The 24,105-nt window shown below is 41.7% G+C and overlaps 1 protein-coding gene across 1 annotated transcript in view; it reads left to right on the forward strand.

Annotated features, from left to right (window-relative positions):
• The window catches only part of CIT (citron rho-interacting serine/threonine kinase), a 74,309-nt gene extending 51,443 nt beyond the window's left edge, over positions 1-22,866 (forward strand). Inside the window, exons 24-47 of the mRNA XM_076353365.1 lie at positions 1,182-1,379; positions 1,851-2,044; positions 2,553-2,688; positions 3,115-3,219; positions 4,620-4,760; positions 4,992-5,099; positions 5,790-5,952; positions 6,197-6,361; positions 7,623-7,760; positions 8,038-8,218; positions 8,427-8,518; positions 8,815-8,919; positions 9,799-9,968; positions 10,948-11,028; positions 11,240-11,375; positions 12,656-12,795; positions 13,676-13,768; positions 15,513-15,621; positions 15,754-15,882; positions 16,722-16,802; positions 17,429-17,507; positions 17,621-17,803; positions 18,694-18,997; positions 19,503-22,866. Of these exons, the coding sequence (XP_076209480.1) occupies positions 1,182-1,379; positions 1,851-2,044; positions 2,553-2,688; positions 3,115-3,219; positions 4,620-4,760; positions 4,992-5,099; positions 5,790-5,952; positions 6,197-6,361; positions 7,623-7,760; positions 8,038-8,218; positions 8,427-8,518; positions 8,815-8,919; positions 9,799-9,968; positions 10,948-11,028; positions 11,240-11,375; positions 12,656-12,795; positions 13,676-13,768; positions 15,513-15,621; positions 15,754-15,882; positions 16,722-16,802; positions 17,429-17,507; positions 17,621-17,803; positions 18,694-18,997; positions 19,503-19,526 (3,255 nt within the window). The 3' untranslated portion in view covers positions 19,527-22,866. The remainder of the gene's footprint in view (positions 1-1,181; positions 1,380-1,850; positions 2,045-2,552; positions 2,689-3,114; positions 3,220-4,619; positions 4,761-4,991; positions 5,100-5,789; positions 5,953-6,196; positions 6,362-7,622; positions 7,761-8,037; positions 8,219-8,426; positions 8,519-8,814; positions 8,920-9,798; positions 9,969-10,947; positions 11,029-11,239; positions 11,376-12,655; positions 12,796-13,675; positions 13,769-15,512; positions 15,622-15,753; positions 15,883-16,721; positions 16,803-17,428; positions 17,508-17,620; positions 17,804-18,693; positions 18,998-19,502) is intronic.
• Positions 22,867-24,105: the final 1,239 nt, after the last annotated feature.

Here is a 24,105-nt window from a genome sequence, read left to right on the forward strand (position 1 = left end):
TGGTTGTCATCTTTCCAGATAGCTGGGAAGAGCTGTATGCTCTGCTGCTTTAGATATTTAAGTCCTTGGCTTGTGTAGGAAATTGGAACATTTAAATGTGAATGTGTGGCCAACTGTGCTCTGGGATTTTAATTTTTCCCATTTAATGAAGTATCCGTCTTTTCTTTGACATCTAGGCAAAAATGCCTCTAGAACACATTTGTAAGAGTTGAATTGTACAGAGTTTACCAGTTTCTGAAACTCCTTTTATTTCAAGATCACACTGAGGTTTCTTTCTCTTCTGTTGTGATGACGTTGTGTTTGAGTTAGGAGGAGGTTCAGGTATTCATCCATCCCGTGTTCATGGCCTTTCATTCATAAAAATCAAATGGGACTGTGAAAATGGCCCACCGTTGTTCATATTTTTCTTTAAATTGAAGGGGAATGTGGTTTAAAGCGTGTAGTATAATGCTATTCTGAGAAACAAATGGACGCTTCCACTTCATTAAAGGCAAGGCTATTGTCCTTGTCGAGCTTTTGCTTTTCACTGATTTTCTGTTAGTCTGTTGTGTTGCCACACTTTTTCCTTTCTTCATATACCCAGTGCTGCCATCCATAATGCTGTTACTTTGATAGAATATATTTCTTAAAATTTTTCTGCTTTTCCTGGTTACCTACAATGTTACATACAGTAATAAAAGTGCTAGGCAGATTCATCAGATTGAACTGCCTCCATTGTCCCTCTTGTTTAGCTTTCTTAAATATCATGCTTCGAAAGCCTCTCTGAGAGGTATTAGCCTTATTTCACTTAAGGGGAAATTGAGGAGAAAAAAGGTAAAGTGCTTTGGCAAAGGCACACTGTAAGTCAGCAGCAGATCTGAGAATACAAACAACTCCTGACTCCCGGTCCAGTGCTTTAGGTTCTCTCTCAAATAATAAATTCCATTGCAGCATATTTATACTCTAAATCAAATTAAAAACAAAAAAACCCAAGCTATTTTCTGTAAGAAACAAAACTCTCTTCCTAATCGAAGTACACTCCTATGCATAAAATCTACCATTACAATATTGCTTTTGCTTAAATTTGAAAAAAAATTAAGAGCCAGGTTGTCTCCTTGCTTGGCGATAAATGGTTTGAGAGAGAACACTTCATCAAAACACTGTACTCACTGACATGTAATTTAATTTCTTTTTCTTTCTAGGTGATTACGGACTTGGAAGAGCAGCTGAACCAGCTCAGTGAAGACAATGCAGAACTGAACAATCAGAATTTCTTCCTGTCCAAACAACTTGATGAGGCCTCAGGGGCCAATGATGAGGTTGTCCAGTTGCGAAGTGAAGTTGACCATCTCCGTCGAGAGATCACTGAGAGAGAGATGCAGCTTACCAGTCAGAAACAAGTAAGGCTTTATAAGTCTGGACCACAATCTCTTCGCGATAGCTAGTTAATTATCTGAAAGGCGAAAAATTCTCTTAAATCCGGAAACCTGTAAGGAATGACTATGCTTCCAGGGGCAATGGCGTTTAAGCCTTCCTTCCCAGAGCAGTTGAGCGAATGGAAATTTTTGGTATTTCCCATTGTATTTTTATGCAATTTTATTTAGAAATTTTGCACTCTGAATATATTGTAATTTAGAATTATTCATTTTAATTTTGTGACCCTGGAAATCTCAAAATTTTCATAATGAGATAGAACTGACATTAACGGCAATCACAAGCGAATGTATGGAAGCCTTGAAATAAATGGGTTGTGATTTACCAGCTTATGTTTGCTGCCAATTTGCATGTACTGTAATTTAAATGGTAAGGCTGAAGCTTAAAGTGCACGCTTGATGTGGGATGTGAGAATTGATAGGAGGATTTATTTTTAGACTATGGAGGCCTTGAAGACAACATGTACAATGCTGGAAGAGCAAGTAATGGACTTGGAGGCCCTGAATGATGAACTCCTGGAGAAAGAGCGTCAGTGGGAAGCATGGAGAAGTGTTCTAGGGGATGAGAAGTCCCAGTTTGAATGTCGAGTTAGAGAGTTGCAGAGGATGCTGGATACTGAGAAACAGAGCAGGTCTCTCCCCCTCCTCCCCCTTTTATTAACTTTTATCAAAATGCTCTATAGAAGTTAATACAAAAATTATATTTAGAACAGGATATGGGGGTTGGAACTAAATATAAAATCTTGTGAGGTAGTTCTAAAAATGGTTTATTAGTTAATAGTCATTCACCAGTGATATTGTTCCTTTTGTTTCTTTGCAAGTGAGGGATTCATGGGGAGTGGTATTTATCATTGTAACTTATAAAATGTCTTGCTTTATTATCTTCTACTTTATTATATGGAAAAATAGTCTTCGCTCTGAACTGTTCCTGTGGGGTCTGGAAATTTTCGGGCTGTAGTTCTAGCAGGGGCAGGAACAGGGTTATATAATATAACAGCGTTGCAGCAAACAGTCTGGCTTTATAAAGTAACATCTTGAAGTTGAAGCAATCCCCTGAAAGAGTTAGTGATGCCACTGCCTGCTAGGAAGAGGTCAAGCCCAGAAAGGAGTTAGGTAACATTATTTTCCATTTTAATACAGAGTGAGAGCAGATCAGCGTATTACTGAATCTCGCCAGGTGGTAGAACTAGCTGTCAAAGAACACAAGGCAGAGATTCTAGCCCTCCAGCAAGCACTAAAGGAACAAAAACTCAAAGCTGAGAGCCTTTCTGATAAGGTAAGTAACTTTTGACCCTAGACTTTCATAATTAGATGAGACACTTTTCTAGAGAGATTACTTGTAGAAATGTGGTCTTGAGCAGCTTTTTCAAGATGTTAGAGCAAATTAAAAAGACTGGACGTCATAGAATAGAATTATATCTTCAAGTCAAAGACCTCGGATTTCCTTTTGAAAAAGACTAAAGCAGAAAGCAGCCTATGATGCCTGGGGTGTACAGCGAAGTCCTTCAATAACTTGATATCTGCGTTTGAGCAATGGCGTACCAAAGTGGTGTTTGGTTGGTTTTTCCCCCTTATAGTAAGTAAAGGATAATTGTATCATTTTCTTTAGTGTGTGTGCTTGGTGAAATTGGATTTTAAGGTTGTGGAACGCTATATTTATTAGTGTTCAATGCTATTCTGACCATCTATCCCACCTGCCTAGCTCAATGACCTGGAGAAGAAGCATGCTATGTTGGAGATGAATGCACGCAGTTTACAACAGAAGCTTGAGACAGAAAGGGAGCTCAAGCAGAGACTTCTGGAGGAGGTAACCTTGGAAATTCATGTTATAGCTTCAGAAGAAGGTTCCACATCTTGAGGGGGGGAAGTTGTGTGAATAGCAGTGTTACACATCCATCCTTCTTCTATATAACTGGGGAGATTAATAAAGTTGGGGGGTTTGTTTTTACTTAAAACTTTGCAAAGCGTGCGACCACGTCGGGGAGCAGTAAAAGTGAACTGCTCCTCAAGGGAAGGCGAGCTGGGAGCCAAGGGTGACAGCAAATCAGGCAAGGACAGGAACCTTGCAGCCAGTGGGCACAGTCCCACAGTGCCTGAACAAGAAGAGCAGAGCAGGTTTGGTGAAGGTAATCGGGCTCAGCCAGGGGCCCGGTGATCATTACAGAAGCCTGTAGTGATGAGGCACGTCCTAGGTCAGGTCTGCAAGGCAAGGTCTGTGCCCAGGCACAGCATTCTTACAACATAGCTCTGACCAGACCAAGTGCAAGCACCATAGCTTAAAAACAGCTCGGGAGCCAACGTGCTGAGGGTGCCTGGGTGGAGGCCACAGGCGAGGCTTCTCGCAGCTCTTTTTTTCATGCTTTAGCTTGGTTCACAGAAGTCTGATCCAAGGTTACACACCTGCACCATGTCAGTGAGACATTGAATGCAGGCAGCCAGACCCGGGTAGTGGGGGAAGAGGTTGCAGGGGAAGGGTGGTTGCAGGCAATTAGAGAGGGCAGTTAGAGCCTTTTGGTGTAGTTGGGGTACTGACAAGTTGTCCTAGAGCTGAGAACTCCATTATGCATCACAGTGAAAGATTTCTGGCTCTTGCTTCATAAGACATGAGCGTTAATGGTTTTCATACTCAGGGACTTTCTCATCAAAGAAGTATAAAACCTGAAAGAATTAGGAGCCGTTTATCATGTGCCCTTTTCTGTTGTTAGTTGGAGACAAAGATGTAAACAATTGGACATAATTTTCCTTATCTCATACGACTATAGAGGAAGGAGTTTACCTGGGTTTATAGGAAAGATATTTTTTTTTTTTTATTTATTACAAAGTACTGAGATGGCTTCTGGTGATTGTATAGAGAGCTTGAGAAAATGGCATTGAGAAATTCTTCATATATGTGCAGTCCTATTAACAATTACAAGATTTTAAATGCTTAAAAAAGCAAATAACTTGAACATGCAGTTGAAAGAAATGGTGTTGCTACAAGTTAATATAAATACACTGCACAGAAATGCTTGTTTAGTCATAATGTGTTCTGAGAGGAAGGAGAACTTTTAGAATATTGTAATTTTCCAGCTTTTAAAGAATTGTCTGTTTACTGTTAAGTTCTGCAGTGATGCTTATTTTACAAGGAATGATAACATTTAATAGCTTTTATTTAAAAACAAGCAAACAACAAAACCAAGACACTGACCTTTGTTTTCCTCTTAACAGCAGGCAAAGCTGCAGCAGCAAATGGATCTACAAAAGAATCACATCTTCCGCCTAACTCAAGGTCTGCAAGAGGCTCTAGATCGAGCAGATCTTCTGAAGACTGAAAGAAGTGACCTGGAATATCAGCTGGAAAACATTCAGGTGAGGGTGAGGAAACAGTGGGCAGGACTCTGCTCCCCATCCTAAAACCCCACTCCCTGTGGGGTTTAATCCTAAATTTTAATCCCCACAGGGAGTGGGGTTTTAGGATGTGATCTACTGCTTCTGTGTGAGACTTTCCTTGTACTATTTTTTAGCTCTGTTCTGCTGTTGCATTATCCATTTGTTTCTTCTATTAAGATGAAATTTCTTGTGTGTGTGTGTGGTTCACAGGTTCTCTATTCCCATGAAAAAGTGAAAATGGAGGGCACTATTTCTCAGCAAACCAAACTCATTGATTTCCTGCAGGCAAAGATGGACCAACCAGCAAAAAAGAAAAAGGTGGGTGGAAAAGGTTTGAGAGGCATGGAATTAAATGATGGTTTTGTGATTAGTTACGTGCTGTGTATTCAGAATATTCTGTTTTACCTTTCTTTGTGTAACACAAATGTGTCCTCATTTAAGAGCGTTCTGAGTTGCTGAACGCAAACTTTACTAGGCAGAATGTGTTCTTTGTGGCTTTCCAGTATTTTGTTATTCCTACAATACTTAGGTTACAACCCAGTAGCTACACCTCAGTGAGGCTGTAGGAATATAGAATTTTAACCGTGTGGGTTTTTTTAATGGTAAGTATGTATGTGTGTATGAACATATTGCTATCTAGAGCAGTTGTCTTGTAGTTACAGCATAGGATTGATTAGTCAGGGGATGTGACTTGTGTCACATCTTTGTCATAAGCCGTTATGTCATTTTGAATTAAGTAATTTAATTTTAACCACGTATTTTGAGATCCTCTGTTTAGATGCTTTCGGAAACTCAAGGTGTGAGTACTAACAGGTAATGTACGTCCCTCTTTAATCCATATCTCGACATTTTCTCTCCAGTGCCAATGTGAACTAAAAATCCATCCTTACACGTATCAGAATTACCATTAGGCCCTCTGGCCGGACTGCCACTAGCTAGTTTCACTTTGCCTAGTTTAAGCCATCTCTTACTAGGAGTTAGGAGTTGTCTGTGTGTTTCTGTTGCTAGGGCCTGTTTAGTCGGCGGAAAGAGGACCCTTCTTTACCCACACAGGTTCCCCTGCAATACAATGAGCTGAAAGTGGCACTGGAGAAGGAGAAGGCTCGTTCTGCTGAGCTGGAGGAGGCTCTACAGAAAACACGCATTGAACTCAGATCTGCTCGTGAAGAAGGTAGGGGTTACAGAAAAGGTGAATCTGGAAGGAGACGCACTTTTTTGGTCTGAAAACGTGCTTTAATTGTGTGCCACTGTAGCAGTAACATATGTTGCTTAATTCTTATCTACTGCTGTGAAGATGCAATAAGGCTGCACTTTTTTCTGCGGGTTGTAACCGCTGGATGGTTATACAGAACCACTGCTATGAACTAGTGTTTCATATTGGTTATGTTAATGAGTGGCATTTATCTCGTCTATAGCTGCTCATCGGAAAATATCAGACCACCCCCATCCATCCACTCCAGCCACAGCCAGGCAGCAGATCATCATGTCTGCCATAGTCCGCTCACCAGAGCATCAGCCTACTCCGATCAGTTTGCTAGCTCCGCCCTCCAGTCGCAGGAAGGAATCTTCCACACCAGAGGGTAGGTTCGTGGTGAACTTCTCCGTTACTGTTTTTTCTGTCTACTATTTCAATGCTATCTCTTTTTTTTTTCTTTAATTTCAAAACCAGATTTTTTTTCATGATAGGAATATTAGATGATAAGTTTTGCTTTCGTTTTTGGTTTAAAATTCTCTATTTGGATTATATAATTTATTTCTGAAAACTTCAGCAACAAAGTAATTATTGGCATGAATTGTTTTAAGAGCTTGTTTTTTTTCAAAGGAGTATGTTTTCTGTACTACTCTCTGCATTGATCAAAAGGATTTATGGCTGTTTCCTTAGCAGTTAACACTTTCACTTGTCTAAACTGCAGATTTGTTCTGCTGAGCAGAAAGATTCTATCAAGACTTTTGGCAAAGGGAAAAGACTTCAGTTAGGCATAAAAGGAAGATACCAGGTCAAAGACGACATTAATATCCTATTAACTAGAAAAAGGGGATACCCTTCCATATCCTTGAGAATGGAGGGGAGAAGGTCATCAGAAGAAATTAAAGGATTGAGGGCTCTGCTCATTTATTGTTAGTTAAGCAGTATTCCAGAGTGAGTGTTGAAGCCAGAGACTCTGAACTAAAACCTCCAGCCTTTAGCTGGAAAACGCCAGAACCCACGCCCCGGTCCAGCGTCCCAGATAGCTGGGGAGGCACAGGGTGCTATGAGGATGGGTAACATTGGCACGGGAAGGTGTCCTCAAGAGGCAGATCATGGGCAGGGAAGAGAATCATGTTCATCAGTAAAAGACCGTGCCTCGAAGGATAAACTTTGCTCAATATAGATCCACTAACAGGGGTTTTAGGTATGCTTTAAGATACGCTGGCACTGATGGTTAGCATGAAGGCTGTTTGAAGAAGGCCTGCTGTGTATTGATTGCAACAGTATAGGTGTTGAAGGGTTTGTTAGCTATAAGCAAAGTTGAGAGATTAGTTTAGCACATCGTAAGCCTTGGAGCTGAGTGCAGACTTGAAATTTAGATGGTTTGATTGACATAATCTTGCTACACCAACCATTAGCCGTTTCAGTTCTGCAGTCTGTTCTCAAGCGGCACATTCTGTGCATCTGTATAAGGTAATTACTGAGGTGGTAACGTAGCTTAAGATTTGCGGATTGCAAAGGAAAATAGTGTCTATGTTCAGCAGGGCTTTGATAGAGATATGTAGTCACCTTGGCCTTAAAATGCCAAAACCTACTATAATTTTCATCCCTATCACAGTTTTCATCCTGATAATAAATTTTGTCCCTTCCAGAGTACAGCCGACGCCTAAAAGAGCGAATGCATCATAATATCCCACATCGTTTTAACGTGGGGCTAAATATGAGAGCAACAAAATGTGCGGTGTGTCTGGATACTGTGCACTTTGGACGGCAAGCATCGAAATGTCTTGGTAAGAGCAGAGTGTGCGCGTAAACAAAGTGTAACTGGACGGTAGAATGAAAAAGCATCAGCCGTCTAGAGCAGATTTTCAGTAAAAGCTGAAGAAAGGGCCGAGTATGAAGACTTTGAAACTAGTTGGTGCAAACATTCTACATTAGAAAACATCTGATGGTTTAGAGGAGAAGGAGAGTCTTGGAAAAGCCGGGGTTTGTGCATTAGAAGTTGAGGCAGCTGTGTCGTGATTTTTTTTGTCATTGAACAGAAGTTTTTCTCTGTCCTTTTGTCAGAATGCCAGGTGATGTGTCACCCAAAATGCTCCACTTGCTTGCCAGCTACTTGTGGACTGCCAGCAGAATATGCCACGCACTTCTCTGAAGCGTTCTGCCGGGATAAAATGAATTCTCCCGGTCTGCAGCTGAAGGAGCCAAGCAGCAGTCTACGACTTGAAGGATGGATGAAAGTGCCAAGGTATAAACATGAATCTTGGTGCCTTATCGGGTGCTGAAACATTTGGAACGGTTCCTTATATTATCCTGGCTCTTACAATGTGATAATCGGTACATGCCCGTTATAAGTACTTATTACCACAGAAATTCGTCTTTCTAGGAGTTGCATGCTTGTTTTATTCAGAATCCAAGCAGAAAATCCAACGTGACTTTGTGCTTATTTTCTTCAGGAATAATAAACGTGGGCAACAGGGCTGGGACAGGAAGTATATTGTCCTGGAGGGAACGAAAGTGCTCATTTATGATGCAGAAGCAAGAGAAGGTAACTTAGCATTTCTAGGAAGAACACTTTTTTTTAATCTTCAGATACTGTTTGGTGAGTTCAGAGGCTTAAAGATTGTTACTGTTTGCTGTGGCCATACCTAATTTAGCTAAATCTTCTGTAATAAGGCAACATTGTTGTTTTTCCAGATCCTGAAGTTTTATTAGCTGGTACGTTGTAATAATCCAGCTGTGAAACATCCAGTGTGTATCCACTTCATTTTGCTATCACAATTATTTTCTTGCTATTTACGTGTTTGTTCTTCTTCGTAATCTGTCTCCCCGTTCTCCCTGCAGCTGGACAGAGGCCTCTGGAGGAATTTGAGCTCTGCCTTCCTGATGGTGATGTAACTGTCCATGGAGCTGTAGGAGCTACTGAACTTACCAATACAGCAAAGACAGGTGAGAATCTAATGTAGATGAGGTCAAATGGACTTCATCTGGCTTGCCACCAGTTGGCATTCTGTTTGGCTGAACAGAATTTTCTCCCTTTAACTTCCATTCTGTAACTGTGTAATTTTGAGGTTACCTCTATTTGAATTAGGTGAATAGGTCAGTCATCTAGATTTAGTTACACGTAGGCTGTTGCTTCTGTCATGGTAGTTGAACTGCAAATAATACAATCATCAAGCCAAATGGAAGTAAATTTTAAGAGTTTTGTAACATACTTAAAAGCACTCGGTTTATTTAAATTTCTTCTCTCAATGCTCTCTATCAAGTGTGAAGTGTCGTAATTCATGCCACCATTGTGCTCTAACCAGAAAGTCATTAACTTAGAAATACTGTGGGGTGTATACAGTCTCTTATTCTGAAAAAATGTTGATGTTTTGCTTTGTATGTATTGAATAGAACTGATGAAAAGATTATGTATGTTTGACTTTAACATTAAAGGATACAGATTGTTAAAAACAAAGGTTTCCATAACCAATTTTTACAGATTTTTCTTGAACAGTACAGGGAAAACTTTAGTCAAGTGGCTGTTTTTGTACTTTTTTTCACAATGGTATTTCTTTCTCTTTTGAATAAAAGGCAAGAAATTATTTTTATTTAGTAGAGACAGCATTGTATGTATGGATTGCATACATCCAGCTAATATTTAGCTTTAAGTAGCTAGCCTGTGCAGGACCTGTAAAGGAGAAACCTATGTATAAATTGCCATGGTAACACGTCATGATGATAAATACAACTTCTCTCCAATGAGGCTGAAAGGTGTTGATTTTAATCCACTGACAATATTCCACAAACTAATCTAAGTCTTATTCTATCTATATAACATCTCAGATGTGCCATATATCCTAAAATTGGAGTCTCATCCACACACCACTTGCTGGCCTGGTAGAACACTCTACCTGTTAGCACCCAGCTTCCCTGACAAACAGCGCTGGGTCACAGCACTGGAATCAATAGTGGCAGGTGGGAGAGTTTCCAGAGAAAAAGCTGAGGCTGATGCTGTGAGTATAAAAGTTTCATTTAATAATAAAATATTCTGGGAGGGAGCAGAGTTTTGAAAAATAATTTTTCGGTATTTGACATACTGAGGTTTAAGTGAAGGTAAGTTATTACTTCTGCCTTATGATGTACGAGTACCAGGAAACTAGTTCATTGTGACGATGCTTTATATTACAATACCCTTCTTGAGACTTGGAGCATAGTAAGAGGATCCCAAAATTGTGCCTCTCTAATTCCAGCAAACAGAAAAGGAAGAAAGCGCAGTTAGGACATGGTTTAAATCCAATCTCATAATGTACCACATCGAATGAGTAAAGCTTAAAAGAAAGAAACAAACAAGCAGAAAGCTCCCTCCTCTCCCATTCTTACGGAGTCGGGGCTTTTGTGTTTCTTGGGGTGTGTGTGTGGGGGGTGTTTTAGTTTGAATTTTATTCCTGACGAGGTTAAATGGATTTGTTTTGGGTTTGGATAGCCTTTTTCACCATTGTTGCACTGATAACGCTCTATTTTCTGATAAAGGGAGATTTCATTCTATGGCATTGCACATTGGAATGTTAGCTCTGGAGGTAGGGAATATCTGACTAGCAGGAAATCATCTCTTTTCTCATGCTAGCATTCCTTTTGTCTCTGAGGAAAATACATGCTCTCACCAACATTTGGACTCTCTTTTTTAATCCTTCCCCTAGGAAAATTTCGCTGCTCCATTGCAGCAGATTAGGGGAAATGGAAAGGATAGACAACAATAGGTTCTGTCTGAGTTTAGGTTAATTCTGATCGGTTTGCCCGACTGCGTTTCAGGTAGATAAAAGTTTACTAATTCTTTTGCAGGCGGTATCCCCGCAATTTTTAGCTTTCTGAGATAAAGAAATCTGTGCCAAGCTTTTTGCCTGTCTGAAATGATGACCTTACATGGTTAAAATACTGATAGAGAAAGGGATAAAGATTAACTCAACAATAACAAAATCTTTTTGTCATTTGCAGAAATTGCTCGGAAACTCCCTGCTGAAGCTAGAGGGTGAAGACCGTTTGGATATAAATTGCACGATGCCCTTCAGTGACCAGGTAATGATAATATTCAGTTGGGCCTTCCTGAGTATTGGATATTTCATTCATGGAAACGGTATCTTAAGAGCAATATGTGTAATTACATACTTGCTAGTTGGCTTGTTTTTTTCTCTTCTCTGGTAAACAGTGTCGTCCAAACTTGTTCTTGGAGCATTCCTCGTTCTCCTCACATAGTGCTGCTTTCATTTTTTGCCCGTTGTCACTGCAGGTAGTACTGGTGGGTGCAGAAGAAGGTCTCTATGCCCTGAATGTACTGAAGAATTCCTTAACGCACATCCCAGGAATGGGTGCTGTCTTCCAAATTCACCTCATCAAGGATCTGGAGAAGCTACTCATGATAGCAGGTAGGGGGCCATATGTTACCTTTGTCCGGCAGTAAATAGACGGTAATTGCTTTGTACTGCTAGAGTACTGTGGTGCCAAAGGGCCCGGCCTTCCTTTAGATTCACTACAGGTCGTCTTCTTTTTTTTTAATCAGTATATTGTCAGGAATCAATTACTGTGGTTAACACAGTATTGTCTGAGGCTTTCTTTGTAAATGAATGTGTGAATGAAGGCTCAGTTAAACCTTCAGAAAGTGATTTCTCAGTTTCCAAAGCTGAGGGAGGGAGGAACCAGAGGCAAAACATTTCCAGCTTAGGGGTCAGTCGTCATTTTAAGTTCAATTTAAAAAGTGTTGAGGTGATCAGTGAGCGTATCTCTTCCTAACCACTCCATACCCTTTCTTTTTAACGTAGTTAACCATTTGAGGACCACGATGCGATCATGTTGGCCTAGGGCCAACAACTCTGAACCTCTCTTGCCCTAAACACTAATCCATGTAACAAAATTGGGACTTCTTTCATGGTTTGTTTAAGATTCCTTTATGAAAGGAGCACCAGCTTTAATCTCTCCATCTGTGGTTTCCAGAGATAATCCTTCCTACACGGATGTAGGCATGCTGAAGATTAGGGCGTGTCTTCATCTGAAAGCCCAAATTACCAAGTGTCTGTATGACATTTGTAGGGAATGAAAAACAAATTCTCTCTCTTGTTCTGTTTGTTCTGCATTTTTCCCCTTGTAAAGATGTAAGCTGTCCATGCTTTATTTGTTTCAGGGTGGTAGAGAAAAAAGCAATTGGAAAAAGAAAATCTCTCACAAAATTAGGAGGCGGCTATGTTCCTGTATCGCTAGACTGCTGAAGGGAATTGGGCTTGGTCTATATTGCAATTTATTAGGGCACTTCTTGGAACTCCATTGCCGGTTCTGTTGGCACGGAGAGGCTAAAGCACCTTTTACTTTAAGAAGTTCCGAAGGGTAAAATAAAACTTCCTGGCTAATTTTGAATAGTGTCCTAATGAGGCCCCTGTTGTGTTGTGATCTACTAGACCTTGGCAATACTAATAATCCACGGAGAGAATGGTTGTTCTCCCAGTGGATTTACTGCCTGTTGTGTGGTTGGGTTTTTGTAAGTTTTCTGTTTCACTTTTAATAGGAATAATATGGAATGAATTCTGCGTGGTACATTGTGACTGTTACCACAGTAACAGCCTGTAATGATAAGCTGCTGCTTAGGTAACGGAACAGACTTTTGTAGAGAATAGGGAGTTTTCCCTTGACAAAATGTAACCACTTTTGTTTCTAGGAGAAGAAAGGGCTCTCTGTCTTGTTGATGTAAAGAAAGTGAAGCAATCTCTAGCCCAGTCTCACCTCCCAGCCCAGCCTGATATCTCACCAAATGTCTTTGAGGCTGTCAAAGGATGTCACCTTTTTGCTGCTGGCAAGGTAGGATACAGCTTCCTCGTGCCCCCAGGCCACCCTTTAGACTGCACTGAGTTTAATATTAATGGAATCAGCATCTTTATTTCACTGGCAACAAATCCAAGGTCTATATTCTCATTTACATCTTTTTCTTCAAATAAGAAGAGTATAGGGGCTGGAGAGAGGCTGAGCTGGAGATGGTACGGAGGATCTACTACTAATGTGAATAAATTCAGTCAGGATGACGTGATGGTATAGCCCAAACTGCTACATAATAAGAAATACAGCATAGCATAGTATAACCGCCTCCTCACAGTTGACTTCAATTTTGAGATTTATAATTAGCAAATTCCATCCATTGTTTATTCTTGAAGGTCATGTAACAGTTTCCAGGCTAGCAAATTTACTTAGGTGTTTGCATCACTTGACAACGCTTGATATTTACATTAATTCCCAGTTTTAGCATGGAACATTTAGCCACAGCAAAAATTCTCATTAACAGTTACTTCTGCGGACTACTTTGATAACAAACTGAGCATCATTCATTTCAAAGTGATGTTCAAGATAAATGTTTCAGGGGTTAAAACTTAGACCTAACCTGTGTGAATTTCTTATCCCTTTTAACAAAACATTCTTCTGTGGAAAACCTTTGAATTTTTTTATTAACTTCTTTCAAGTACAAAAGAAATCATAGAAGCAGTTCAAATTCACGTTCTCTTTTGAGAATGTGAAGAGGCTTTTCGCTATTTCACTAATTCACAATAACTATCCTATTAAAAATGTACTTGCTTATCTCTGCAAAGTTCTTTTTGTGGCAGGAGGTACTCAGATCCGTTTCACACCCTCAGCATTAGAATTTACTCTGCATTACCATCCTGAACTGTGCTTGTAATCTTCCTTACAGGTTGAGAACGGTCTGTGTATCTGTGCAGCCATGCCCAATAAAGTGGTTGTTCTGCGATACAATGAGAGCTTGAGCAAGTTCTGCATCAGAAAGGTAAGCTGAGTAATTCCCTTCAGTAGCTAAGGTAATTCACACATTGCACTAAGGCTTTGCTTTGGAGCAAACATCTTAAACCTTTTTGCATGCGTAAGAACATTTGTTTGTCAGCTAAAGTGATAGCAAATTGCAATGTGCACTGACTAAAACTGGAGTAGGCAGCGATTTCCTTTAATAAGAGTTGGCATATTTGGAGAGATGCAGAACAGAACTGTGATTTTTTTTTTTTTTTTTTTTTTTTGAGATACTGGACTCAGCTGTAATCCTACCCTCGCTTATTTACCCAAAAAAGGCTATCTTCTTAATTATCCAGCAGTGTTCCCTCACCTCTGTTGTCTTTGGAGAAATCCGTAACAAATGACTTCTCTCTTCTTTTCCATTAAGGAAGCAATGGGTATCTGAGTTTGTTTACCGTACCAGTGAAAATCAAAGGGTACTTGGTATTATTCCATCACGGGATAGGCAGCTGTTTCCCATTCTTACCCTGATTTACGTGTACTTTCTCCTGGCCAGCAAACAAGTCAGTGAGATACGGATCTTGCATGGCTGTGTGTACACCTCCTCTGTACGTAACCCTCTCTACCCGCAGCACTGTACGGTACTCGTACATGTACTGCTTCATTCTGCCAGGCATGGGTATGAAAAGCAGAACTACGGCAACTCTTCTTCAGACAGCCAATTGCAGGCAGATAATACTCTGAGCATCTAACCCGCTCTTCCTCTTGAAGACAAGTCCAATGAATTGTCATGAAAAAATTTTATACGCTCATACACATCCAGGAGAGAAACTCTCAGAACAGAGTGTTTAAACGCTGCCCGCCTTAAAATGGGCTGGTACCCAGAAACTCATGTCCTCCCCAGTTCACAAATTAAGGGATGTTCAGGTCGAACTACATACCCCTGTGAGCTTCTGCAGGATACTTTGAAGGCACCGGTTCAATTTACAGCTTGACTGAGGCTTTTATCCCCACTTGCACTGCCGTAAGGAAGCAGAGTCGGCACAGTAATTCAGATGCTGGCCTTCTTGAAAGTAAAGACAGGTTTGACGGGGATGATCTTGGCACAAGCAATGTGGATGCCAGCAAACCTGGAACATCTACAAGTATTGTAGCTCTTGCTCACAATGGAGCAGCAGCTGGCAGGAAACACTGAAGATGTACAGTCACCGTCCTCTGCTAGTGCTGCCATTCACCCCCGTGGTGCCAAGTGCCTTGACAAGGGCTTACACACAAAACATGTAAAGGCGTGTTTCAGAAGGCAGGTTTTCCTTATCTCTGCTAATCCAGACAACTGAATTTAAATCCTAACAAGATGGCAGCAAGCCCAGAATTTGCTTTTCTGTTCTGCCAACTAAATTCCCAGATAAACTAGGAATTATGCAAGGAATCTTGTCCTCAGAAGATCTGGGGATCTGTGTGTTCAGGCTAACCTGCAGAGCTATCCTAGCTGTTCAATCACAATACAAATCTTGGTGGACAATGTATCTGCATTACGTTGTACAAAGAAGGAAGGAAGATTGTGTATGTTTGTCTTCCTTTTGCTTAAGGGAGCCATCAAGCTAACTTCCTAAGTGTTAACAGCAGAAATACTTTGCTTTTGAGAGACAGTTAGTGACTTTGAGGTTGCCATCTCTCCCTTTTAAAGAGATAAATGTGGCAATATATAATCTTCCAGAACAAGAAAAATCTGTAAACTGTTACAGGGAACTAATATTGGTCTGTACTTTCCTCCTCTTTTCCAGGAGATTGAAACCTCTGAGCCTTGCAGCTGCATCCATTTGACCACTTACAGCATCATCATTGGAACCAACAAGTTCTATGAAATTGAGATGAAGCAGTATACGCTGGAGGGTAGGAGACGTTTCCTGAGGAATGCACCAAGTGGCTCCACAGATTCCTTTGGTGGGGCTTTTCTAAAGCAGTTTAGGGGGAAAAAAAAAAAGTTGGCGCTGATCAGGCTGTTTTTCTCCATTCTCTTTGCAGAGTTTCTGGATAAAAATGACCACACTTTGGCCTCTGCTGTGTTTGCTGCTTCCACCAACAGTTTTCCAGTCAGTATCATCCAAGTGAACCCAACGGGGCAGAGGGAGGAGTATCTGCTGTGTTTCCATGGTAAGCGTGCTGTATGGTTGTGCAGTTGTTGCACTACGTCTGCTCTCTCTGGTACGTGAACTGCCAGACGGTACCGAAGTACTCTTGTAAAGGAGAGCTGAACAGAGCTGACTTTCTAGTGCCTGGTAACGAAGATTTCTTGAAGACTGTGAATCTAAAAGCCCTGGAAGGGTTGTGGCTGGTGGTTTAAGCAGTAAGATGCACAGGGCATTGGCACCAAAATAGCACTTGCTGAGGTGCTTTTGGTCAGCTCGCTTCTGGCTTAAAAGTTCTCCGTGCCTGTGGATGAGTTACCGCAAGTAGGCTTCTGTGCCTGAAGGGAAGGGATTGTAGTCACTGTTAAGTGCAAACAGGTGTTTGATTTTCCTGATAAAATGTTAAAGGGTTTTCAAACTTTGGCATTCTTGTGTGGTTTCCGTACAGACAGATAAGACTTTTTGATCTTCTTGTGATGAAGTAAGAGGGTGCTATTTTTTCGTATAGTGGCTTTTGTTGGCCCTCTAGGACAGTGTCACGGAAATGCACAGGAAGTCTTCAAAAGCCCACTAGCAGTAATTTTGGGTGAGTTACAGTAGGACTCTTCCCAACCGTAGATTAATAACCTTACCTTAATCGGTATAGAGAGACCTAGAATTGCAGTACCTTTTGATACTGAAAGTACTCCTACATCTAGCCAATTCAACGTCAATTAGAGTTAACTCACGGCACTCTAGGATTTGCAAGATAGTAAGCACACTGTCCCTGTTAGGAAGCCCTGGGTCACTTGCCTTTGTCCCTTCAAAAATAAACGAATAAAATTCAGGCGCATGCTCACGACATGACATTACTTTTCTTGGCAGAGTTTGGTGTCTTTGTGGATTCCTATGGAAGACGCAGTAGGACAGATGACCTGAAATGGAATCGCTTGCCCTTAGCTTTTGGTAGGTGTTGAGGGACATTCACTTGGATTATGGAAATTATTGAAACGGGGGAAGCATCCTTGTGGGACAGGTATTCTTCACCCAGCGCTTCCGTTTCCTCTTCCCTCTCCCAATTCTCCCAGAAACTATGGAGATTTTCCCATGATTTAAGATCATTATAAATCCAAATGGCAAACCTTCTGAAGTACAAACAATTTGAGGAAAACTAAACCAAAGTTATAGTTCCTTAATGTTCCTAGTCTGACAGTGATTGAATTGGCTAGGGGAATTTTTAATCATGCTTGGAAGTTTCTGAAATAGTCAAGAATATATAATGTCAGTGTGGTTCCCTCAGGCCTTTCGCACTACCCAATGGGATTTTGTTCAGTTAATAGTCTGTTTTTAATGCCTTTTTCACGATACTTTGGTTAGTAAAATTCTTGAGATACAGATAGTTTCAAAGCAACAATTCTTTAAGCTTGCATCTCCCTATTTAGTAATAGTGTCTATGTCTTATTACAGAAAATATATTCCCTTAGTTTTCCCAAGGGGCTGTGAGGCTCTGTTGTGCTCGCTGATGCTTTTTAGAAGTTTTTAATAGAGAATTGTATTTTGTGTTTTTTCCTCCCTCTGTGATGCTCCTTCAGCCTACAGGGAGCCCTATCTGTTTGTGACCCACTTCAATTCCCTTGAAGTGATCGAGATCCAGGCACGAGCTTCTCTAGGGTAAGTTGTTCTCTTTTCATTACTTTGAACAGCATGGGCTGCAAGACTGTGTACTTGCCAGGAAAAGGTACAGTGTTGTCATTGTAAAGACTTTTTCCTGCAATTTTACCCAGAACTCCGGCACGAGCCCACTTGGAGATACCAAATCCGCGGTATCTAGGGCCTGCAATTTCATCTGGAGCTATCTACTTGGCCTCCTCCTACCAAGACAAATTAAGGGTGATTTGCTGTAAGGGCAATCTAGTGAAGGAGACCAACAATGAGCAGCACCACAGAGGATCTTCTGCTACACGCAGGTATGATGAAGGCCGTGTGTTATGGTCCTTGTGCACCCCGTAAGCAAACTTCGCTCCAGATGGCTTTTCCCCCCGATGTTGTGGGATGCCCTTGTTCCATTCTTAGAGAGGCTGGCGTTAGCCAGTTACTGTAATGCTGGAATAGAACAAGGAGTACAGTCTCTGCTGTTTTAAAATCCAGAAGGCAAATCCAGAAACATTAACTCTGTAGGAATATGTGGGTAATCTCTTCCACAAATGCTTTGTGATCTTCAGCTGGTTTACTTTTACGTTGATACAGCTGTGACTTCAAAGCTTGGTGAGCTTAGATGCTATTGATATGACACTGAACATCAATTGACTGTAAGGTCTCTAAAGCAAGAGCCCCTTCCTCTTAAATAATGAGCGTGCCTTAGGGAGGCAGCTGTGATATGATCTTGTTCTGTTCAGCAGAACAGCGATACTTCAGACAGGTGAATAAATACTGGGGTTGATAGTGCCACTGTGCATTGGAAACTGAGAAATTGAGGCTTGTAGCTCATCCTAACCTGGCCCGAACACCCTGGAGCTACTGAAAATTTTGCATGTGGAAAGGCATAGATCAAATTTTAGTGTACTTCTACATGGAAAAGTATACTGCTGAAGTATATGAAAACGTGTGGTTTTCCAGCCTGTTACATAGACAGGACTTACATTAGCAATTCATTAAGGCACTTTACTAGTGTGGCTAATGTAACGAATACTCAGCTGTCAAAGTATCTTTGCACTTTTCATCTTGGCTCAGGGAGGTCTGATGCTTTTTCACCTCAACACTGCTGGGTGTTTGGGGAAAGTTACATTTTTGCTAAAAGAAAATGTAACGTGAGGTTTTTGTCGCTCAGCTGTTCCCGTCCATTATTTTTGAATGACAGTAGCCCTAACAAGAGAGGTCCGCCCACATACAACGAGCACATAACCAAGCGGGTAGCATCAAGCCCAGGACCACCGGAAGGTCCAAGCCACCCTCGAGAACCAAGCACACCACATCGGTACCGCGAGGGAAGGACAGAGTTGCGGAGGGACAAGTCACCTGGGCGACCACTGGAGAGGGAGAAGTCTCCAGGCCGGCTTCTGAGCACCCGCAGAGAAAGGTCCCCTGGGAGACTGTTTGAAGAGAGCAGCCGAGGACGAATGCCTGTGAGTGGTGCCAGAACTCCTCTTGCTCAAGTCAATAAGGTAAGTCAGGAGGCTCAGAACTTTTCTGTTCTCAGGAAAAGGCATGTACTGCAGAAGAGCTGGTGGTACTGTAAAGTACAACAGCAAATCAAATCTCGCCCCCCTCCACCCCAGCTTCCATTAAAACAGAGCACGCATGGTGTAACTCGCTGGCTCTGTGAACACCTTCCCTTGTGCTAGTTCTGTAACCGCAAAAGCAGCTTGACTCTGGAACAGGCTAAAGCCCTCCAGATCTGAAAGCAAAGGTGCATTTACTAACAGAAATCAAGTTATTGAGGACTTGAAGGGGGACAATGTCTGGAGAAAGGAAAGTGGGAGCCTGCTGTGTTCAGAGTGATGCTGATAGCGCTTGCCTTTGTCAGAATTATGGCACCTAGAAGCAAGCGGGCATACAGCACTTGCTCAGCGGTAGCAGCAGCAGTTAGGTGATGTACTGCTGCTGGCACCTGTGCGTATGTGAGAAAAATACGTGCAACCTGTAACTGTCGTTTTATTTCCCTGCCAGGTCTGGGACCAGTCTTCAGTGTAAGTCTCAGCTAGACAAAGTTAGTCATCTTGACCTGCAGGAAAAAAAAGGAAATACACTGAGCATATGCACTCCATGTCTGCTGCCCGGTTACCAAAACAGCACTCCTGGGCCAAAGCTAGCTCCGCATCGGGAGACGTGACGCTTTTGAAGATTGTTCGCATCTCAGTTAATTTCTCTGCACTTTCCTGCACTCCTGTTTTTGCACTTTGTACTACTGTTACTCTTTCAAGCAGTTCATGAACTTTTTGTATTCACTTTAGTCCCTAGTAGTTCATCAAGGAAATTAAATGGGACTAGAGTCCCACCCCAGGTCTTTAATGTGGTTAGCACCCCTTACCAGATAATTGATCATAGTTCTGAGACATGCTGGGAATTCCTGATGGCCTGGAAACAGAAGGGCCAAGGTGAGTGAGTCTTTCAATAGAAGGTGCGATTGGATATTCTCTACAGAACACAAGAAAAATTACTTCTGATTAGTCTGTTCACCTGCCACTTCTGAAAGTTATTTTGTTCTCACTAAACTTGCTCTAGAGCAGCTCTGATGGGGAGGGAAGAACCCTGCTTTAAACGATCCCATGTGCCCGGCCCTGAGACAAAGTGCATTACCTATAAGCTACTGGGGTGTAAGACTTTATCCAGGTCTTCTGCATGACAGTTCACTGCATGCTGCTGCACCATCACTGGCTGCTCTCTCCTTTTAGGTTGCTTTGCTGAGTAGTGTATTGTACCTCACTTGTAAATTAACCGGAACCTTTAGATTACGCTGCAAAATAACCGTTAATTACTCTGGAAATTTGGCAACGAAGAGTTAACAAGCCTTATTCTATGACAAGAATTACAGTCACACTTGTGTTCTCCTCTCAGCATTGAACACGGTCCCTTCAGAAATGGCACCGTAGTCCTGACAGTCCCACGCTCCCCAGAGAACAGCAGCCCAGGGCTGGCTCTTCCCGTGACCTGTAACTTGTCGTACAGTAAGAACCAAATGTCATGGCACGAGAGGATACTCACAATGAACAGCTTTAGCAGTTACTGAACACACCTTCGCCTTTGCTTCTGCGTATCTAACCTTGAGCCATTTATTGCTTTCTATTCTCTTTTGCTGTGAACATGAAGCAGAGAGCAAATGATTTTCAAAGCAGGTTTTGACCATTCAATCTGCAATAGCAACATTCTAAGTGAACAACCATGTTCTTTACAACTGGAAAGAGCAAAACTGCATCCAATCTTCCCTTGGCCACACTCTTAAACTTCTGCTAGTCCCTTGCAAGCCTGTGCTAACCTGTTCTAGAAACCCATAAAAATTCAAATGCCTTGTCAGTGTCCTTTGGCGAGTTTCATGAATATTGTTATTCCGTTCTCGTCTGTTGGGTTATTTTAGATCAGATGATTTGGCAGGAAACTTGCTGAAAGTTTTTGTCTCCTGGTCTGAATCTTTTGAAAGGTCACTGAGATCAGTCTTTAAATCTTTGCATCTCATGGAAGATCTTCAAGACCTCAGAAACGGGCTTGTTGAGTCCTGAAAGTGTGTATCTTGTGTCTTGTTCGTGAAATGCTTCCTGCTATAGAAATAGCTCAAAGGACTGTACATATTTACAAGAAACTTTATATTCGTAACAAAAGGGAATTGAATTGGTTTCTACTTTTTTATTGTAAACTGTGCGTTTTTCAACACTAGCTTTTTGTTTTAATGGTGGTTGTGGACAGCCATCTTCAGACACTGGAGGGGCCTCAGCTTAGTCCTCCTCGCTCCCATGAAGAAATATTGTAACATTAGGTATCAACTGAAGCTTGTTAGCATAAATGAGGTTTTAGGTCTCTAAAAGTACAGGATTTTTCTTCATTACCTTTTTATTATTGACAAGGGAGGGAACCAGAGGGACAGTTCAAGGCTCCACCTGGAAAGTATTGAACTTTGTTGTTGAACAATAACCAAATAAAACAAATAACTATCTTGACTGGCATGGTGAAATGAACGCTTCCTTCAATCTAGAGTAACACTGAGCCATCCTACCATTGCACCCAGCATTAGAGGCTGTGTAATCTATAGGCGTCAAAGCTTACCAAAGAGCTAACCTTCACAATATTTAGCATTTTAAAAGTTGTTATTCCCTGAACAAGTAGCATAAGTGGCTTCACAAAAACAAAGCATGTTCATATGAACTAAAACAGGTGCGTTTGTCCAAATATTTTACTATAGCAGCAGTCAGCTGCAAACACCTACAGCTAAATTCTGCCCTCGCGTACTTAACTAGTGATGGGGCAGAGGTAAGACACATGTGAGTATCTGGGAAAACAATCTTGCCCTGGTGAATGACCCACACATCTTGAGCTGGAAAAAAACATCTTAGTTAACAATAGTGTGATCTAATGACAGGTTTGGGATTTATCCCAGCAGTGTACTGGTTGCAAAGCGCACAAAGTTACTCATCCCACCGCTGTGCTGGTGCTTTAAGGCCTAATAGCTGCAACTTTAAAAAAAAACAAACCAAACATTCACAAATCAAGTCAGATTGAGTACAACCTGCAGAGTTACTGTACATCTTAACTTACACCTGCTGGGAAAACTTGCTAGATCAGACTTAAATGTAAATACATCTATTTTTAACTGAACCAGTTTTTACAGGGTCTGAAGTATTCTTTCACAGGAAGAGGTTTTTAATATTCACACTGCTGCCTACGGTAACTTAATTTGTCCTCCTACTGTTCAGTGTTTTTGGTTTTGTGCACATACCCACCCCCTTACCCCCAATAAAGGGCTTGTTGGAGGGTGTGTGGGTGGGTTACTAATAGCTCCTCTTACATTTTGGTCTACATGACATTCTTCATGAAAATGCTCTACATAAAAACCAAGCTGCTTGATTTATCTATTGTGCCTACTATCTGATGTATATGATGAAATGCTAACTTGTTAAATGTTCCTTTATTTCTATTTTACTGTGCACAAAGAATACTTATTTAAAGCTCATTGTTGCAGTCCTATGATGCATGATCAGAATTGTAACAAAACTAAAATAATCCAGAAACTGGTGGAGTAAAAAAAAAAAAAATTATTGAGCCTTTTGATTACCAAGAACCCCGCACAAATCCACTGTCAGCACTGTCTGTGCTGAAATTTAGGGGGTCGGGGAGGGCAGGGAGCTCTTGTTATTTCTGCCGTAGACACAGACTGTAACGGCTTACTCAAGAGTCCCAAAAATGGCTGTAACAAAACAAAAGTCTCTTCATCTACCTTAAAAAATGTGCTCTCCTAGCAACAGCCAAGAATAAACATAACAGCACAGACTGTGAGATGTGGGTGGGGAATGTAAGTGAGCTAATAAATCCAACTCTTGATCCAGCTTTTGCCTTTGGAGGGATTTGATTCATCCCATTACAGTAAGGGAACACAGTGTGATTAATCCAATTCATTCACCTGTCACGCAGAAAACAACCGAGCAAAAAAAACAAACAAAAAAGACCCCCCACAGCCCAAAACCCACCCCACAGCGAAAACCAAACCAACCAGCCCCCTGCCCTGCCAGCAGCCAGCCCTCCCGCAGATGCTCCTGCTGAAGAGAAAGGGATCTGGGGGGCTGAGGGGCAGCTGTGGCTCACCTGGAGGAAGGCTGTGGCTCCTGGGAGAAGTTAGCTGAGGCCACAGGCACCAGGGAACAACATGCCTTGTCACCTTGCCCGCCCCTCCCTGGGAAAGACCCTCGGGCCTGTGGGCGGCTGCGCTCACTCACCCCAGACAAGCAGAGCAAGGTGGCGGTGATCACAGAATTAATTACTCTTGCAAGCCCTCGGGTGGTGTGCTGGGCCACTTGCTGGTCACAAAGCCTGGGCCCCTCACCCTGGTTTCTGAGGCGCACAAACAAAGCTTTTTTTGGGCTGCAAAAGCTAATGGTGCAGTGCCAGCTGCACACCATGTACCAAGTGCTCTTTACCATCTGAGACATGGCTATAGGCTGCAAATTAAAAAAACAAAACAAAAAACATTTTCTATAAAATACTTGGTTGTCCTGTGGTTCCACCATACCAACACCAGTGAAAAGCCTGGAGTGAGTCACGCATATATGTAATAGAAAAAAAAAAATCCACAAAGCTTAGCAAGAACTAATGAGACCAGGTCCCTAAGTCTTGCATACTTTCAACCTTCCATTCTCTTCTCCATTTCTCAAAGTTTCTGCTTCTTTAGTCTTTGACTTGTGAAAAATCTGTTTTGCAACTTCAACCAACCAACCAAACTTTCTAAGCTCCTCTTGTCTTCTAGCAAAAAATTAATGCTAGGTCATTCAAACAAGAAACTTGTGGTATCATTTCCCTGCTGGCACTAAAAGCATTTAAGAGGACTCACTGCATGACTTGTCTGCCAATATATGCCCACATTTACTTTTCTTCAAACACAGCTGAAAAATTCCTTCCAACACTTGCCTTGCTGACGCTTATCCTACCAAACAGACTCAGTTCTGCACAAATGCCTTCACCTAGTTTGCTTCCATAGCATTTAACCTGCATTTGGCACCCTGCAGCGCACAGCTCAGCCCCATAGTGAGACCCAGGAGCATTTACTGCTGATGCCTTGGCTCCCGGTGGC

Source organism: Aptenodytes patagonicus, chromosome 15 (assembly GCF_965638725.1).
Source record: "Aptenodytes patagonicus chromosome 15, bAptPat1.pri.cur, whole genome shotgun sequence".
In the NCBI taxonomy this organism is placed as follows: domain Eukaryota; kingdom Metazoa; phylum Chordata; class Aves; order Sphenisciformes; family Spheniscidae; genus Aptenodytes; species Aptenodytes patagonicus.